Here is a 20,091-nt window from a genome sequence, read left to right as displayed (position 1 = left end):
GACTGAACTGGGGATAGTTTGCTAAATTCTGTGTCAAAGGATGCTATCTGACTGAAGGTCAACCCTGGAGATTATTTTCTGATGTGAAGAATTAGACTGTCATTTTAGCTTAACAGATGTTACTGATCAACAAGTTATCCAATCTATTTTATAATAGGTCTCATTACTTGTTTTGCCCCTCGAAGTAGTAAATTTCACACTGTGTGGAATAATATTTTCTTTTAATGGTTCTAAATGGACTTTTTGTAATCCCACCTCTTTTGCGGCTTTGCCATTGGTTCTGGTGTTCTTCACTCCATGCCTCTAACATTGCAATCCTTCTACAGACTAACCTTTCCCTGCCCATTATGTTTCTCAACATTCTCCCTCCCCATTTATCCACTCCACCTGTACTCCAACAATTAACTCCTCAACCCTATTTCAAAGCCAAGGGCATCTCCCAAAAGTTTTAATATAAAAACAGTTATACATTGTAATAATGGCTTGTAAATAGCCTGATGTACCCATCACCTCCTTGACTATTTTGCTTGTATGTTTTTCCATTTTATTCTTTAGTCTTGCCTTTTCAGGATATAAGCTCTTCTGTCTTCCTACGTTTATACAGCACCTAGAGCAATGGAGTCCTAACCCTGATGGGGGATTTTAGGAGGTACTACTTTATAAATAAAGTAAAAATAGTAATTAAGAAAATGTGAGACTTCCCAGCAACTTGGGAGAGTAGCAGATAAGTGGGCTATTGAAGCCAACATTGTCAACAACGGTGAAGGTCAATTATTTCTACTGTAATTATATAACAGCCATGATTTCTATATTGTAACTAGATTTCTACAAAATCCATAATATGCCAGAAGTTTGGGAAAAAAATCAAAATATAAATAAAAAGTTTGGAGGAGCAGAGGCTCTTATACAGCTCAGGGTTTGTCCTCTTGCAACACATTCACAGCACCCTCCTCCTCTCAGCTGACAGACCTCCTAAATTCATTTCAAAGCTAATCAGCACCACTACTGATTAGCTAGAGCAGTCACTGCTTAGCAACATGAAGCACTTCTCTTTCCTCCCCTACATCAAAGAGCTAAGCATGTGCTTCAGTATTCTCAGCCCTTGCCTCCCAATGAAGAATTAGAAAAAAATGTAAACCTGATTGTATCAGGTAGCACAACAAAGTACTACCAGGCTAGTCTATGGATCAGTATATTAAAGAACTTCTAGATTCACAATAAAACATGTCCCAGTTTGTCACAGAGCCATGGCACATTTCAAGTGATGTCTCTGTAACTGAAACATATCAGCTTGCTTACCTTTTCAGTGGCATAGCTCCACAGGCCAACTGTGTGGGAAACATTGGCATCTACTTGTGCTCGGTCACAGCAGCCTTCTATTCTTTGTAGGACCTCTAAACAGCTCAAAAATACCCAGCAATCCAAAGCTCCAGGAGGAACAGAGACCTGAAGAGGAACAGTAAAGGTCATTGAGAAATGAATAATTGCTTGATCATATTAGGACACAGCTTGAGAGACTGGGGAAGAGGTGCACTGGACAGGAAGTAGCTTCCATTTAAGGAGATTTAGAAGACTGAGGGCTAGTGTACACTACCGCTACACCAACGCTGCTGTAGCATATCTGAAGACACGCTATGCCAATGGAACAGTGCTCTCCTGTCAGCATAAATTACTCCACCTCAACTAGAGGTGAAAGCTATATCAGCAAGATAGCATCTCCAGCCGATATAGCACTATGCAGACAGTGCTTTAAGTTGATGAAACTTACATTGCTCCAGGGGGTAAGGGGGTTCACACCTGAGTGACAAAAGTTACATCAACTTAAATGGTAGTGTTAAGCAAACCTAGGGTGTGTCTAATCTGGAAAGGAGTAAGAGAAAATCTGATAAAAGCATATTAAACAACAAAAGGTATAAATACATTGGGAACTCCTACTTACTCTGTGTTGGGATACATGAGTAACGTGACAATCCAATTCTAAGGCACCGAATTTAAGGTAGAGAAGAGGAAGTGTTTTTTAGTGCAACTAATAATGATCTCATGGAGTTTTCACTACCATGGTATCTTAGAAACAATCAGAAGGATTAACTTTGACTAAGAATAGTATCTGCAGCTACAATAGCAAGGATAAGACTAATAAGGAATTAATCACAAGCTTGATTAATCAGGAAGACATTTTCCCATAATGACGTAGTACTGTTCCTGAAAACTGATATATGACCAGCTTACTAATACTTAACTTTGGTCACCTGATATACATTGGGGATGGTCAAAATTTATCCCACCAGCATATCTGATAAAGCCACGGTATAACACTAAGATACAGTAGCAGACACACACAGAGTTCTGAAGTGAGCTGCTGGCCCACATATCAAGAAGATAGCCTTCCTGCCCTATTCCCCACACAACTATACATTTGTTACCACATATAAGTTAATTACTGGCAATAGATCATGACATTGATAATGAATTCAGGAAAGAAGCATATGAATGACTATCAGCTTCACAGTAAATTTATATTAGTTTTTCAGATAAGGCTCAGAACATTTTAACAATACAAGACAATCATAATGCTACCTCCAAAAAACAAACCTTTATGCAGTCTCCATCCATATGGCTACACATCAAAGAAAAACCCATGGCTGCCCCATATCAGCCGACTTGGGCTCATGGGGGGCTCAGACTCCAGGACTGTTTCACTGCTGTGAAAATGTTTGGACTCTGGCTCGAGTCCCTGCTTTGAGACCCTCCCACCACGCAGGTCATGATCCTCACAGGTAGATATTTATTTTAAAACATATAGTAATATACACGTAATAAATATTGTAGCAATATTACAATTAGAAACATTTGTACACCATTATATTGATAGTACACTAGCAGTGCTAAATGTGTTCGCAGTGAGTGACAACTGGACAGAAACCTCTATTATTATTGAATAAGAGATGTTATTTATATAATGAATTCTATTACACTAACTCACTTCTAGTAGCTTAAGCTCCTGTACACAGTTGTGAAGAAGCTCTAGAGCTCGCTGGGACACCTCCCACGGTCTTTGTAGGAAGATCAGCAACGTGCACTGGCGAGAAAACAGGTAACTGCGCAAGTCTAGTAGAGTGGCTTCTTGATTCTGAATTAGCTCTCGTTTCTCCATATCAATTGGTTTACGGAGAATCAACCCATTCCAGCTCCGCACTGGTTGGCAGAAAAATGTCAACCAATTTGCTCCATCTAAGTAAACAAATATACAGTTAACCTCCAAAACCATTATTTTAAAGTAAGGCTTTTTTTTTTTCCCCCCCAAACCCCACAACAATGTTAGGGCCAACCTTTAACTCAAATACCTACATAAGCAGCCTGATTTTCAAGAGTGGCACCCACATCTCCCATTACTTACTCTAGATATTTAAAATTAGGCACCTAATTTTTAAAATGTTGACCTAAATACCTGACAGCTATAAGCTGTAAGACAATTAGTTTACAACGTTATTTCTGGATGATTAAAGTAAATCTCAAGTGAAATTACAGCTAGAAAGCTGAGCAACTTTATCTGACTGAACATCCATTATTTACACCTCATCATGATAGGTGTGTCCCTTATTTTAGTTATATCTGCCTTTACCCCCCTAACTCACTATAAGTTATTTGTTAAGTGTTCCATACATCTTTGTATTTTACATCTACACTTAGAGGTATCTGAACACCTCATGTTGTATTATGAAATATCATAACATCTTATACAAAATGATTGATTTCACATTACTTGACACTTCTCGAAAGGTATGTATCCCATGTTATTGCCAAACTGAAATGAACTCAAGTCTCATGCTGCTTGTAGAAAACAATTTATATTAAATATACAAGGAAAGAATTGTATACATATGCATTAACTGGGCATGGCATACCGCTACAGTGTCTAGAATTCCTTACTGTATCTAATCTGAAAACTACATTTTAGCTAGCGTCTAAGGTAGCCTGTAATCATGCATGTGATTTAAAAATCATATTAGATTCAATGGGAAGCCTTCAAAATAGCATGCTGGGAGATTTGATTTTTAATGACTCAATAGCAAGCTTTGGGAACAAGCAGCAGCACAAGGGCCAGATCAAGACATAGGTACTTTAGACCCATGGCTAGGGACCCCAGTTCTTGGAGTCACATGAGACCAGAATCTCAGCTTTCATTATGTTTCCAGACCTCATGGATGCAAAGAAAAGCTTGAACATATGACCAGAGTATGACTGTTGTCTGTCTGAATCTGGAGCGAGCATGAAACAATAGCTCCAAGTATCATGTCTCATTCATCTTAATTGAAATCTGCTGCCACCATAGGAAAGGGTATGGCAGAACCGCAGATGTTGTGCCTAGGGCCCTATCTTACTTTAACTTGGTCCTGAGCAGAACAGAGAGTAGAACTAACTAATCTGCTGCACACGTTCACTTGTTGATTTAAAGCACTTACCACCAGCACCAAAGTTAACAACATATTGAGAGAACAAGGCATCAAGTTCATCATATTGCACCAAGGCATCTTCAAACTGCTGCAGCATTTCAAAGACAAAGGCCAGCTCTTCCTTTTAAACATACGGAAAAAGAAAGGTATACGTTTTCAAAATGTATTGCGGTCAATATCGTGGATTTTAAAAATTAACTATGAAAAGGACTCACTAACCCAAAAGGAATTCTCCAAACTTGTCTGAGGGTTTGAATACCCAGGACAATGTAATGTTACGATTAATTATACTGCTATAACTCCCCTGATGGATACCCTAATTCCAGAATAAGAGTGCCTTTTTCCAAGTTAACCTATACTGCTTCCAAAGCTAAATGGGAAAAAACTAAACTACAGTAAGCCTGTCCACATGGAAAGTTATAGTGGTATAATTATACTGGTAAATTCTTCCTGTACAGACAAGCCCTTACTCGCTATACTAAAATATTTAGAACAAGCCTCAGCTCTCAGGAAGCTCATAAAACTCACCTCTTCCAGAAAACACTGTTAATGTTCTTATAATTTATTCATTCTATTTATATTATGGAGACACTAGTTGCAGCTCCACAATTAAAGTTCGGTTTTACACTTAAAGCAGGGATTCAACATATGTTATGTATGAAAAATTCCATCTATTTTCCCCCAAACAACAGTGCTCACTCCATAGAATAAACTTTCTCGGAATTTACAAGTAAATCTGTTAATGAGTTTAGGAGTTAAAATTAGTTAAACAGGTCCTTTAACAAACTTAGCACTTGGTGTCACCTCTCCTTCCATCCTGAATAGGGTTAACAGAATAATGCAAAAGCTTTGAACTTCAGCCTACATGACTACGAATAAGGTACAGTCAAACCTCGCAATAACGTACCCCGCCATAACGCGACATCACATATAACGCGATCATAACTTGGCTCCCCTTTAAGGCCAAATACCAGTGGTCCCCAACGCCATGGTACCTGCAGGGACATTGATGTGCCCCCGCCTAGTGCCCAGCAGAGGAGAGAAGCCATGGCCCCACACCTGTCAGGGACAGAGAACTCCGAGGCTGTGGGCACCAGTGCTCTGTCCCCGGCAGGCGCGGGGCCGTAGCTTCTCTCCGGCTTCAAGAGGAGTCATGGCTCCACGCCTGCTGGGGACAGAGAACTCCAGGGCTGCGGGCGCACACTTAGGTTTGGGATAATTGCAACAACATCACCGTAATGTTATTTTACCCTAAATTACTGATATGTATTTTCACCCTCAATTCCACCTTAAGGAGACTTCTCCTGTCCAACCACCTGGTTTTGTGTTACATAATGAGCCCGGGAGGAGGGGAGGGGAGAGAAGAGGAAGGTAAGTGGGGAGGTAAGAAGTCTCAAGTGGTGGTGGGACCAATCTTACATAATGCAAAAACTCAAAACTATATGGCATCACACATCAAATCAATCCCTAATGTTATAATTTGAATGTGTCGTTTTTTCTGTAAGTGTTTAAATGTTTATTAGAACAAATCAAATACATTTAAGAGTCACGCAGATCTGGAAATTCAAAACATCTGAAAACAGAATTCTCTTCAGAGAATTACATGATTCCATTTTTAAAAAATAACTTTAAGATCATTTATACTCTGATAACATTCTAAGCAAAAGAAAGTTTAGTAATATGTAGAGCACATTGGAATAATATTTTAACTAGAAGGGTTCATTTGCACAACCATAATATATTTTAATTTTTCAAGACTTTTACACAAAGGCAATGGAACAACTAATAAAATGCTTATTAAAAAAAAAAATCTGTGCTCACAACTAATCCATAGCCTTTCTGCTGTTCAAGGTCCTAAGACACACAGAAGCCTGAACAGAACAGGGGAACACAGCATCACAAAAAACATTGCAGGCAAGAATAGTGACAATTTTTGCCATAATACTAGCCTCTGTACCTTTTAAAAAGGAGACTGATCTAAAAAAATACAGCCAAAAAGAATGCTTTCAACAAAACAAAAGGACTAATTTTTTTTTTTTTAATTTCTTCTTTAAGTCTGTACCTGGACCATGAAATACTCGCAAAAACTCCATCCTGGCTCAGTCCTCTTTTCCCTCAAAGTTCTCATGTCATCTTCAAACTTGCCTAGATTTTTGGTAAAAGACATGAGAAGCAGCGTCCTGAGTTTTGTCAGGAAGGCGTTCCAGGATTCCTGAGAACGGGAAGAGTCTTTCAAGGGGTCAGACAGTACTACACATCTGTAAAGATATTGATGGAAATTATTTTGTGGGAATAAAAAGTAACATCCAGACACAAAATATTATAGCCCTTGCAATTAACTACTGTAAACAATGTCAAATCAAAAGAGCAAGGAAACTCAGATTTCTATTCAACATCAATTAAAGACTTATTAGTAAATGGTATGGAGCTAAGGACAGAGAGTCAATGGAGGTAAAAAGTAATAGCATTAAAATGATAATGTATATTGAACAGCCCTGAGCATACTGTAGATAGAAAGGAAGCATTTGTTTGGTAGGCGAGAGGGTCCTGACACCTGTCAGGAATGATCTAGTTATTGCTTAGTCCTGCCTTGGCAGGGGAGTGCAACAGACCATGTATCATGGTCTCTTACAGTCCTACACTTTATGATAGGTTTAGAAAGAAATTTAAATCTGTGTTCCACAAGACAAGATTACAAAATAAGTACTTTCTATATTTTCAAAATCAATAAAAATGTATTAGAAATCTAAAAAACACAAAAAAGCTCTGCTGTACAGGTTCCTGACGTAAGGCTTTATAAGCCATGAGAACAGGGAGTAGGTGGGGTTGCCAAGGATCATTATGGGCATTTGCACTTTCCCTGGTGGAATATTTTGGTTTGGAAAGAAAATCCCAGTACGCAGCTTTCTATACAGTCTAGTGTTTTGAAAGATGCGTGCATCATGCACCTTCCCTGATCACCCTGCACTGATGTCAGACAAAATGGCCTCAGTAATTCACCAGCGCCTGCAAGACCATGGAGAAGTAGCCCTTTTGGGTTGATATACTCTGTCATGATATAGTCTGTGGACAAAATTGGGATATGAGTTTCCCTCCCTGCAATTAGGGAATCCCATTGCCTCAAAGTCATCAATTATTTGTCCTGGACATCACTGAGAGTCACGGCCCTTCAGGTGATTAATGGCCCTGCACTCTTGCGTCACCGCAGCCGCCACAGTGAACTTTAGAACTGCAAACTGGTTTGCAACTGACTGATAGCAGTCTGGAGTTGCCAGCTTCCACACAGCGATTGCCACTCACTTTTCCACAGTGAGGGCAGCTCTCATTCTGGTGTCTTTGCATCGCAGTGTTGGGATACGTTCCAGGAAGGTGGCTCAGTGCATACAGAAGTTCTGCAGCCACTGCTCGTCATCTCATACATTCGTCATGATGCGCTCCCATCACTGAGTGCTTGTTTCTTAAGCCCAGCACCGATAGTCCACACTGGCAAACTGGCCCATGAACGCCTGCAGCAATTTTCAATTATTTGTTTCCATGACAATCAGTAGGGCAGGCATCACCAATTCACTCTATGTCACAGCTCATGAAATACTGCAAGACCAGCCATACTGTGTTCATAATGCTCATCACCAGACTGATCAGCAGCTCAGGAATTATGCTGCCAGATAGAGGTGGCAGGCGTACAGTTTATATGGACTGTTGAAAAACAGCACACAACGAAGTAGCAAGCCCAGGGAATGATGGGACAAAACAATGAATCATGCGACAGCGAGCATGCCTCCATGGTGCACCGGGATCTGTTCCCACAGCTCCCGGTGGCAGAGGGTGGAAGTTGCACAGTGAGATAGCTACCCTGATACAGCAAAGCTGTCAATGAAAAAGCAGTGACTGTGGATACGCTCAGCTTACACAAAGAATGTTGTGTGGATGCTCCACTGATGTTATTAAAGTGACTTATGATCATTGACAAAACTTAAGTTAAATAGTGTAGACATGGCCTAAGACTTTACTCTTGTATTTTTCCTCTGGCTCACTGGTGATGGGTTTACATAAACCTTGAAAAACCAAGGATTTGAAGTTCTGAAAATTTATTTGGTTACTTCATTTATTCTGAATCAGTGTCTACAAAAATATAGCTTCAGCATATTTAAAGCCTTTTATCTTTTCTGGAAGAGGTGAACATCCAGAATTTAACTGTAGCCCTACAGAACTACTATTTCCACACACACCCTTTCTTAAAATTTTTATTCCAAACCACTACTAATTCAGGAAAAGATGCAGCAAAACTTTTTCCTCCGTTGGTTCATATTTTGGGACAGATGGACATATATCTCATCAATGCCATTTGCTTAATGTTAGGCATCAGGGAAATTATTATTCTTTTAAGTGAAAAACTGGATCTATTAAATGATTATCCAGAAAACTAGTTTTACAATTATAAACAATATTTTTGAAAAAGTCCTTACCTGTCACTTTGTTTGTTACAGAAGTCATTTCTTATTTTATCTACTATAGATGTTCGGGGAAGGATGTTGGTTTTGTTCTTTTTTTTTGCATCACTCTCAACTACCACAATTAACCAATCCACAGAGCTGTGCACTTTCAGAACATTCTGCCACTTGGTGATGTCATCCTTTACTGTAGCTTTGTACACTTCTGTATCCTGGGATTATAAATAATGAATCAGCAAATCAAATTGACAATCTGGACAAATTTGAAAGATTTTGTTAAAATAGGAAAAAAACATTTCAAATGATACCAAATGGAATTAGCGACACAGATTATTGAGAAGTTAAATGAGGACAACGTCAAGGTAAGGTTTTATTCTTTCGATTGCCTCCTTTATTACTATTACTTTAGACTCTTGCAAACGAAAGATTTTTAAAAATCAAATTTACCCTGAACAACTCATTGAAATTTGGAACTTGATTCAATTAAGACAATGAAACTAGACTGATTAATTTCATTTTCTGGTTCTAATACACCAACAACGCAGTGGCATTTGGGTTTTCCAACACCACTGGAAAGCTTTAAGTTGTTTGTATCTTCAATGACTTAAATTTAAACAAATGAAGTAACTCATTTTCTGTAACTTTTTTCTTTTTTACAGATCAACTATGAACATATTGCTATGAATATTCACGATGCAAAGTTGGGTTGGTTAGTTGTGACTGGTCAAGTCCCATGGTTAGTGTCTGTTTTAATTGTATGGGAATTTTTCCTATAATGACGATAACTCCCGGTGAATGAAACATTGCAGATAAGCAATATTAGGAAGTTTTAAATTTTTCCATTTTTGGATCACAAACATGATCTAAAGCATGATTCTTGTAACAGATTAAATTCTGATTTACTGGCTGTGTGAATTATCTCCCATTTTCATAATGGGACAGTGCATGTATGCATTGTGTTGCTGCCAAGGATGTGGTCAGATCCTTGTATAGTTCAGTTTCCACTATGCCAGGGATCTAGTAAAGGGTTTTGGAAATCCTGTACTCTTGCTGCGTCAAGCAGTGTCACTATAAAAAAAATGGTCACTCACCTTCTTTTAACTGTTGTTCTTCGAGATGTGGTGTTCACGTCCATTCCAATCAGGCGTGCACGCATGCACGTGCACGATGGCCGGAAGATTTTTCCCTTAGCAGCATCCATCGGGTCGGCCTGGGTGCCCCCTGGGGTCGCGCCCTCATGGCACCTAATATATAGCCCTGCCGACCCACCATCTCTTTAGTTCCTTCTTGCCGGCTACTCCAACAGAGGGATAGGAGGGTGGGTATTGGAATGGACAAGAACATCTCCTCAAAGAACAACAGTTACGAGAAAGTTTTTTCTTCAAGTGCTTGATCATGTCGATGCCATTCAGGTGACTCCCAAACAAATTTAGGAGGAGGGGTCGGAGCTGTCCACTGACTTGAGTACTGCTCTGCTGTCCACTGACTGGAGTACTGCTCTTCCAAAGGCTGCATCATCTCTGGCCTGTCTGGTAATTGCACAGTGTGCAGCGAAAGTGTGCATCAATGACCACATTGCTGCCCTGCAAATTTCCTGGGCAAGGACTTGAGCCAGAAAAGCTGTTGATGAAGCTTGTGCTCCTGTAGAGTGCACCATTATAGGGGCGCTGGGATCCTTACTAGATTGTAGCACTTGGTAACGCAGGCCACAATCCATGATGAAAAGTGTTGTGTCGAAATAGGCTGGTCCTTCATCCTGTCCGCTATTGCAACTAAGAACTGTACCGACTTCCTGAACTGTTTCGTCCTTTTGATGTAAAAGGCCAGCGCTCTGTGGATGTCGAGAGTGTGGAGCCTCTGCTCCCTGTTAGTCACATGAGACTTGGGGTAGAAAACCAGGAGTAAAATGTCCTGGTTGATATGCAACTGCAATACCATCTTTGGGAGGAAGGCCTGATGGGGCCTGAGTGAACCTCGTCCTTAAAAAACATGGTGCAGGGCGCCTCCCCCTCAACTACTATACTAAACTTTAACTGGAGTACTACCAACAATTAACTAACTATATACACAGAATAATGAAGAAACTTGCTGAGCAAAAGCCAAGGGAAGTTCCAGCCACCATCACTGGTGGTAAGAAGGAACTGAAGGGGTGGTGGGTTGCCAGGGGTATATATTAGGCACCATGAAGGCGTGACTTCTGAAGCGCCCAGACCGACCCGACAGATGCTGCTAAGGGAAAAATCTTCTGGCCATCGTGCACACAGACACCTGATTGGAATGGACATGAACAAGCACTCAAAGAAGAATATAAGTTACAGTTCAAATGCTCAAGTGGGCAAGTTTAAAATTTACTTTTTATGAAAACTTATGCAAGAAAGACTTGATTACCTTCCACGATCATTTGAACAAACAAAATGTTGTGTACCGGGACAGCAGAAAAGTCAAAAAGTTCATTTTTATATTATAGTGAATACTTGCAGGGTTTTTTGGTGTTATTAACCCACCTCTAGTGTTTAATAAACAAACATGACTAAGTGTCATCAAGTCATTGGCTACTATCTCCTTCAAACCAATATACTAAAACAATTGTTCCCAAAACAGACTTCCACTGTGCCCCACATTAAACTATGCAGTCATACATGTTGCCATGCACTATGACTGTTACCTGTTAGTTTTTAATCCATAACATATTGACCACGTTTTATTAGTTTTCTTTACATTCTTGTGGTTACCTTTATTATTTTGTTAACTTTTCAAATAACTCTAGATGCTCAGAGCAGGATTTTTCCTTTAATTTAATTCACCATCAATACTTTAAAAAGCATTCATTATACCATCCTCACATTCCATCTGTTTTCCCACTATGAGGCATAAATCCCATATCTCCTGTAATGTCTTAATTTATGAAACACAGATCTGCACATTAAATTAGGAAATCACTAATGGGCAGCAGGTTTAAAACAAACAAAAGGAAGCTGTTCTTCACACAGCGCACAGTCAACCTGTGGAACTTCTTGCCTGAGGAGGTTGTGAACGCTAGGACTGTAACAAGGTTTAAAAGAGAACTAGATAAACTAAAGCAGGTTAAATCCATTAATGGCAATTAGCTAGGATGGGTAAGGAATGGTGTCCCTAGCTTCTGTTTGTCAAAGGGTGTTAATGGATGGCAAGAGAGATCACTTGATCATTACTCATTAGGTTCACTCCCTCTGGGACACCTGGCATTGGCCATTGTCGGTAGATAGAATACTGGGCTGGATGGACCTTTGGTCTGACCCAGTATGGACATTTTTATGTTCTAATCTGCTAATTTTAGTATATTGCATACCATTTCACACCTCACCTTCCATCAGAAACCACAACAGATTAACTTGGTGATTTTATGCACTTGAGAAACTCAAGTTCCCCAAGGCTTCATCCTTCTCAAGTGCCATCTGATAACATCAAACTTGTCTCATATTAGGACAATGCAACTCCCCCACCCATTGGTGACCCTGGTAGTAACAAATGTAACCAATACGAATAAGGGGACAGAGTGTAGAACCAGCACATCCCATTCACCAAACTGAGACAGGGCAGAGCTTATTTTATCTTCAGTCCCACTCTCATATCTTATTACGTGCATGGTTCATGCTTAATATTTTCCTAATACTTACACAACATTCTGTCCAATAAATATGAAGGAAGGGAAAAGTCAGGAGAGCCTTGTTTCCTTCTTTGGGTAACAGCTCCTCTTTGAATTGAACAAAATTAGATTCAAGATGAATCATCTTAGGAGCACGTCCGTAAGACCTATGCAGAATTTTAAAAGAATTACCATTAGTAATTGAGAAATAAGCAGCAAAACTAGAAGTAGAACAGAAATGATAGAGCAAACATTACAAATGTAGCTTTTTAAAAAAAAAAAAAAAAAACTCACAAAACTTAACTGTGTTCTTTATGGTTTGATTCATGTAGCATCAATTCAAAAATTCATCTGTTTTCTCCGAAAATAAGACACATTCTCTTTGCAAGGAAGAGGGCTGGAAACTTCCAGCTTTCATTTTTAAAAGATTCTCCTTTACATGTTCTTGTGTTCCTCCAAAATTAGAGGTGGCCTTTGGCTGTGGATGTCACAGGTTCCACAGCCCAATTCTGTTTTTAAGTCTTTCCCATATGCCCATTAAAGCAGGAACCAGGCTTATCTTCAAAGCATGGTTGCCCAAAGTGCAACCTGGAGATACCAGTAAAACTAATCTTTAGTGCTGCTAATCCCTTTATGATTTTAAATTCAGCCTGAGCTAAATGTGGGAACCAACATACCAAATGGCCCAACATCCAGAGTTCAAGGAAAATTGACTCTGAAAACCAGAAATGTTTCCTTTTGTTGAGCTTCCAAACCAACACAATTCACTGCACAGTGTCACATTATTAGTCACATTTTCCTAAATCCAACAATGTGCATCAAAATAGAGCAAAGGGTGAGGGAGAGAAAGAGAGGTGGAAATACTCTACCTTCTCCATTCCATGGGTTCTTTTGGAAGCTGCTGAGAAAGCATAGGATATACAGAAGTGAATAAATTCTGATCTCCAGCACCTAAAATTAAAGAGACCCATATTTATAAAAAGTTCCCTTTTAAAATATATATGGACAAGATTTAAGAGTAAACTATACCATAGTTACATTTTTAAGAGACTCATTTTCATACTGGATGCATGGATAACACTGCTGTATAGAAAAATGCTTTAAAATAACTTCTTGTTATTGACTATCTCTACGAAACACCATTCATATAGCTGTCCCGAAATTCCATAGAAGTTGTGAGAAAAAAAAAAAAAAAACTCAGCTACAGCTAGCAGTCCAATGTTGTACAACATCACAAAAACCAAACAGCCTCCAAAAACTTCAATCAGTTTACACAAGACAGGCTAGGTACTAATGTCACTGTACTACGAAGAAAGATAAATAGAACAAAATGTATAATCCAGCACAGAAAAAAGTAACTGATTTTCAGCAATATAATAGTATCCAGCTGACATTTACATCCTTGGCAACAAGACATAATAGGATGTTGCCCAAACCATCTAATCCCCCCGTGCCGCGCCCCCCCCCCCCACAAAAAAGATCAAGTAGGTCAGAAAAAAAAATTTAGTTTTAGAACTTTTATTATGTATTATACAAAATTACAAAACAGTAAAGGCTACATCCCTCATTTCAATACTCTAAGTTACATTTTAAAAAAAAGTTACTTTTCATAATATAAACTTAGAACCTCAAGAACTTTTTACTTTCCCACGGGATTTTATTGTCTAATTACTACTCATCAATTTTGCTCGATTTTAAACTAGAGCATGAGTCAGCCATTGATTTTTTTTCCCATTCAGTATATTGTTCTTCCCATCATTTAAACACCACCTCTCCATTAAAATGAGATCAGTAACTAGTGTTGCAGCTCAGAGTAGAATCGAATTGTATATTTGATATAGGAAACTAAATTTAATCAGCAATAAACCATTTGGAGAATAGTGCTCACCAGATCAAAATTTTAAGTGCGTCAAATTTTAGACCTATAAAAACCAAAACAAGATTATCCAAAACCTAGAACACAATGAATTCACACAATTAAAAAAAATCCCGATGTAGTTAAGATTGGGGGTAATGTCATCCCAAGGCATTTAAGGTAAATTAACAAAGGAATGGACTCGGAAGAAGTGTGGGAGGTTTTCTGCCTTTAAACTTGAACTATGACAACCGAGTGCACAGAACAACCTCATCCTGTGATAGTGTAAACCGAGAAGAAAAAACTCCAAGACTTACAGATCCAGCCTTTCCTTAGCTTGCCTTATAACACCTTGGAAGGGGAGAATAATTCAGCTTTTAAATTTGGTTCATAATCAAATTTTGGATTGGTAGCATAGCTCAGTATGCCTATTGCGTAGTTTCGTTTTTAGTAAAAAGGAAAGAATCACCACCAACACCTAAAGTACTAAAAGGAAAAGTAATTCCTGCATTCTGCATCTAAGGAGGTGATTTGGATATTTTGGCTCCTTCAAAAAAATATGTAACTACAAGTGTGATCTCAAAAGAACACTGAACAAAAATCCAAGGCACTAGATTATTTCATATATTTCTATTTTTTTAAACAATTGTTGCTTAGCATGAAGATCTCTCAACTAGCGTTAACTCACTTTTATAAATGCACAGATATATTGGATATTTAGCCATATTTAGTTTAAATCACATAAAATCTGAAACAGTTGAACATCAAAAGTTTGGTTCCAAGATCCCAGCTATCTTTTATACAAGAATGACAGGACAGAGTTTATATCCTGCTTCTGAGCCCCCTGTTGGCAGCATCACAGAACAGTGATTTTCAACCTCTTCATTTGCAGACCCCTAAAAGTTTCAAATTGAGGTGTGGATCCCTTTGGAAATCTTAGGCAGTATAAGTGTATTAATAAAATCTGCTGATGACACAAAGTTGGGAGGTATTGCCAATAAGGAGGAAGACCAGAATATCTTACCAAGATGATCTGGGACGACTTTGTAAGTTGGAGTAATAGAAATGGGATGAAATTTAATAGCACAAAATACAAGGTCATGCATCTAGGGACTAACAAGAATTTCTCCTGTAAGCTGGGGACGTATCAGTTGTAAGTGAGAGAGGAGGAGAAAGACCTGGGTTTATTGGTTGACCACAGGATGACTATGAGCCATCAACGTGATGCAGATGTGAAAAACGCTAATGCAGACCTAGGATGCATCAAGCAAGCTATTTCCAGTAGAGATAGGGAAGTTAGTACCATTATATAATGCACTGGTGAGACCTCATCTGGAATACAGGCGCAGTTCTGGTCTCCCATATTTTATAAAGATGTATTCAAACAGGAACAGGTGTAGACAAGGGCTACTAGGATGATCTGATGAATGGAAAACCTACCTTACCAGAGGAGACTCAAATAGCTTGGCTTGTTTAGCCTAAGCTAAAGAAGGCTATGGGGAGATATGATCTCTCTCTATAAATACATCAGAGGGATAAATACCAGGGAGGGGGAGGAGTCATTTTAGTTAAGCACCAATGTTGACACAAGAACAAATGGATATAAACTGGCCATCAACGAATTTAGTCTTGAAATTGGATGAAGGTTTCTAACGATCAAAGGAGTGATCTTCTGGAACAGCTTTCCAAGGGGAGCAGTGGGGACAAAATCCTAACTGGCTTCAAAACTGAGCTTGAAAAGTTTATGAAGGGGGTGGTATGATGAGACTGCCTACAACGGCATGCAGCTGATATGCGATTGCTAGCAACAAATATCTCTAGTGGCTAGTCATGGGACACTAGATGGGGAGGGCTCTGAATTACTACTGAGAATTCTTTCCCAGATCTCTGGCTGGTGGATCTTGCCCAGTTGCTCAGAGTCTAACAGATCACCATATCTGAGGTCAGGAAGGAATTTTTCCCCAGGTCAGACTGGCAGAAACCCTGGGGGGGGGGGGTTCACCTTCCTCTGCAGCATGGGGCACAGGTCACTTGCAGGTTTAAACTAGTGTAAATAGTGGGTTCTCTGTAACAAAGTCTTTTAACCACGATTTGAGGACTTCAGTAACTCAGCCAGAGGTTAGGGGTCTATTACAGGAATGGGTGGGTGAGGTTCTATGACCTGCAATATGCAGGCGGTCAGACTAGATCACGATGGTCCCTTCTAACATTAAACTCTTCGAGTCCGTGAACCACAGGCTGAAAACTGTTGTCAGAATGATTTCCAGTCATCAGAAAATCTTCCACTGTGTGGCCTTGCAAGTGATATGTACTGAAAGAGCAAAGAATGTTTTCCTTCCAACAATCTTTGCAACAAATAAAAATGGTATTGACAACAGTAATACCTTGTATTTGGAGGGAACAGATGGTAATTTCTGATCCTTTCGTATTTCATTTAAGCCATAGCTCCCCATCAAACTGAGGGTGACATTCAAAACAGGTTATGCAATCAGGTAAATATATATATATGTATATGTATGTATGTTTTTTAATCAAGCAACAAGGATCTCACTTTTTCCCCAGATGGGATTTTCTGGCAAGAGCAGCAAGCTTTTCAGCTGATCGCAACGTGTGATTTTTGCAGCTGATGACAATGGCCAACATGTCTTTGGTAAAGTTTTAAACAACTCTCGATGCAAGGTGTCTAGTAGCCTCCAGCTGTTACAGCAGAGGTCCCCAAACTATGGGGCATGTGCCCCTAAGGGGCATGGAGGAATGTTTGGGGAGTGCAGGGGGGGTCCAGGTAGGGTTGGCACCTTCCTAATTGTTGGTAACTGGACCACTGAGGCCCTGACCCACTACTTCCCCCAAGGTCCCAGCCCGTTCTGCCTCCCCTATCACATGCTCCTCTCCCCCATATCTCCCCATCAGTCGCTCTAACATGTCCACTCTCTCCCTCCCCCCCGCCCCCCAGTTAGGCTCCCTCTGCTCTGGGGCTGAGAGAGCCTGAAAAGGAGCCTGCCTGCAGGTAGGACGCAGCTTAGGCTGAGCAGGGTCTGGCATGGGTTAATGACCAGGCGCCTCCCCGTGCCATGCGGTAACTGGACTTTTGGTGTCCGGTCAGTACATCTGACTGGGCGCTGACAGGTCCCCTTTTTGACCTAACTTCCCAGTTGAAAACCGGGCACCTGGCAACCGTAGGCCTCAGCCAGCCCCCATCAAGGGCGGGGACGAAGCGCCACCCAGCCCCACTCCTAGCTCTCCACTGGAGTAAGGCTGGGGCGGGGTGGCACAAACCTCTAAAGTTTGGAGACCACTGTGCTAAAGCATCACATATGCATTTGGGAAGACTTCAGGTTCTCCTCCTCAAAGGGTGAAGAAAAAAATGGAGAAAAAGAAAAAAAACCTCTCAAATCTGGCTAAGACAAGACCCTGCTTAAAATCAACCACAAACCTCATTAGAGAGCCATTCCCAGTGCTACTGGAAAACATGGGAGAGGATGCAAGCACGCTGATCAGATCAGGAATGGGGGCAAAAGCACTGAGCCTCACTTCAACTGCTAACTGTGCTGAGGAACTGGCAACAGGAATTCCCCTGTTCCTCTAAAACAGTGGTTCTCAACCAAGAGTACACATACTCCTAGGGGTATGCAGAGGTCTTTCAGGGGAGTACATCAACTCATCTAGATATTTGCCTAGTTTTACAACATGCTACATAAAAAAACACTAGTGAGTTTAGTACAAACAAATTTCATAGATAATGAATTGTTTATACTGTGCTATATACTGAATTGTAAGCACAATATTTATATTCAAAATTTATTTTATAATTATATGGTTAAAATGAGAAAGTAAGCGATTTTTCAATAATAGTGTGCTGTGACACGTCTGTATTTTTATGTCTGATTTTGTAAGCAAGCAGGTTTTAAGTGACATGAAACTTAAGTATGCTAGATAAATCAGACTCCTGAAAGGGGTACAAGTAGTCTGGAAAGATTGAGCGCAACTGCTCTAAAACACTAGCAAAAGGCCCTTGACCTATCAAAACTCCTGTTAGCTGGAACAGGAAGGAAAGACAGGAACAATTCTGGCTGAAAAGAAAGGTCCAAAGAAAGCCTCAAAGAACGGCCCCCTGTCCTCTTCCCCCACACACTTCTTCCTTCCAGGGAGACATAAGCATGGTCCCCCAATGTGACTATTGTACCTCTGGTGTGCCAGTAAGCGGAACTGGCTTTCAGCTTGGGTGATCACATGAGGGACCTTGCATCAAACCTAAGCAAGGAAAAGGCAGAAAACGTAATCTGTGTGCATACTCATTGTCTCTACAAGAGAAAAATGTGACCAGAACCACAAAACTTCTGTATTTCTAGCACTTGTCAGCAATATCACAATGAAGGAAGAGTATTGTATGCATGTACAAGTCAGTATTAAGTGCTTGCATGGGAATCTGAACATGAAATATGTAAGGGGTTGTCAAACTGGGGTCAGGACCCCTCAGGTCCCAAACCCCGCTATGCATCCAGCATTTATAATGGTGTTAGATATATAAAAAAGTGTTTATAATTTATAAGGGGGGGGTGGGTCCCACTCAGAGGCTTGCTATTTGAAAGGGGGCACCAGTACACAAGTATGAGAACCACTGAATTACGTTATCCCATAATCATACTGCTCTGTACTCATCTCAGAGCTGCTTATGACCTTGCAGTTAACTTTGCTAGGGATTGAAAATTAACATGTTGCAGAATAGCAACATTTGATGTTAAGATATTGCCACTTCTAGAATTGTAAATTCAGAATTTAAAGAAAATTATTGGATTGTTAATTTCTGATTATTAGGTTTCAGTGTATTTTTTAAACAGTATTTCCCTTCCCTCTAATATTCAGCTTTCAGTGATTGCATTAGATTATTAGAAATAGAAAATACTTTTTAAAAATTTTAAAACTAAAGGTAATGACTATGTAATACAGACAAACACAAGTATATGAAAACTTCATGAAATTTTAGATACCAGTATTTTCTCATAAGACTTATGCCTCAGTGACAAATTTTAACAAATCTGAACAATACAGCAAAGAGGATAATGTTGCTAGAAATCACGCTGCACAAAGTGTAATAAGTAGTTTAGCATAATATATGCAAGTGCATCACACTTCCCTGTAAACATTTTGCATAATATGTATAAAATGTACAGCAAATACAAAATAGTAATACAGAATTAATTAGGGTGGATACAATTGTCATTGCTCTTTGTGCAACACTGTTCATGAATAATTAGAGTATTCACAATGGACTATTATCTTCTGTTCATCAAAAATGAACTCCCATATCATCTTACAATAAATGAAAAATTAGTTTTCAGTTCCTCATATGCAATCTCTCACACAGCAAAAGCCATAAGTAACTGCCCAACTTAGAATTTAAAATCCCTTTACAGACTTCATTTTTAAAGCTCACTCATTGTGCAAGTTAAAGATTGTTTACAATTAGGTGTGCGGCAATTCTCCATTTTTGGAGTGTTGTGTTCCCACCCTATACACATGATCACATATAATTTGAAAGCTTATTTTATGTACATGTAGATGAGGTATGATGTGGAGCTGTCAAGTGGTGCATAAGCCTGTAGGTGAGGTAAAGCAATGGTACCTAAAATGAGAACACATCACTTCTTGCAGTTCCAAAAACACTGCAACATGATTATGACTAATTTTTACTGTAAAAGCAGCAAA

The 20,091-nt window shown here is 39.6% G+C and overlaps 1 protein-coding gene across 1 annotated transcript in view; it reads right to left on the bottom strand.

Annotated features, from left to right (window-relative positions):
• TRAPPC10 (trafficking protein particle complex subunit 10) overlaps positions 1-20,091 on the bottom strand; it is a 94,036-nt gene that overhangs the window by 54,610 nt on the left and 19,335 nt on the right. The window contains exons 2-8 of the mRNA XM_050936469.1: positions 13,400-13,481; positions 12,562-12,697; positions 8,921-9,117; positions 6,517-6,712; positions 4,464-4,575; positions 2,984-3,231; positions 1,300-1,446 (exon numbers count right to left, since the gene is read on the bottom strand). Coding sequence (XP_050792426.1) covers positions 1,300-1,446; positions 2,984-3,231; positions 4,464-4,575; positions 6,517-6,712; positions 8,921-9,117; positions 12,562-12,697; positions 13,400-13,481 — 1,118 coding nt within the window. The remainder of the gene's footprint in view (positions 1-1,299; positions 1,447-2,983; positions 3,232-4,463; positions 4,576-6,516; positions 6,713-8,920; positions 9,118-12,561; positions 12,698-13,399; positions 13,482-20,091) is intronic.

This window comes from Gopherus flavomarginatus, chromosome 1 (genome assembly GCF_025201925.1).
Source record: "Gopherus flavomarginatus isolate rGopFla2 chromosome 1, rGopFla2.mat.asm, whole genome shotgun sequence".
Taxonomy (NCBI): domain Eukaryota; kingdom Metazoa; phylum Chordata; order Testudines; family Testudinidae; genus Gopherus; species Gopherus flavomarginatus.
The sequence above is the reverse complement of the archived record's forward strand: the minus strand, read 5'-3'. Positions and strand labels throughout refer to the sequence as shown.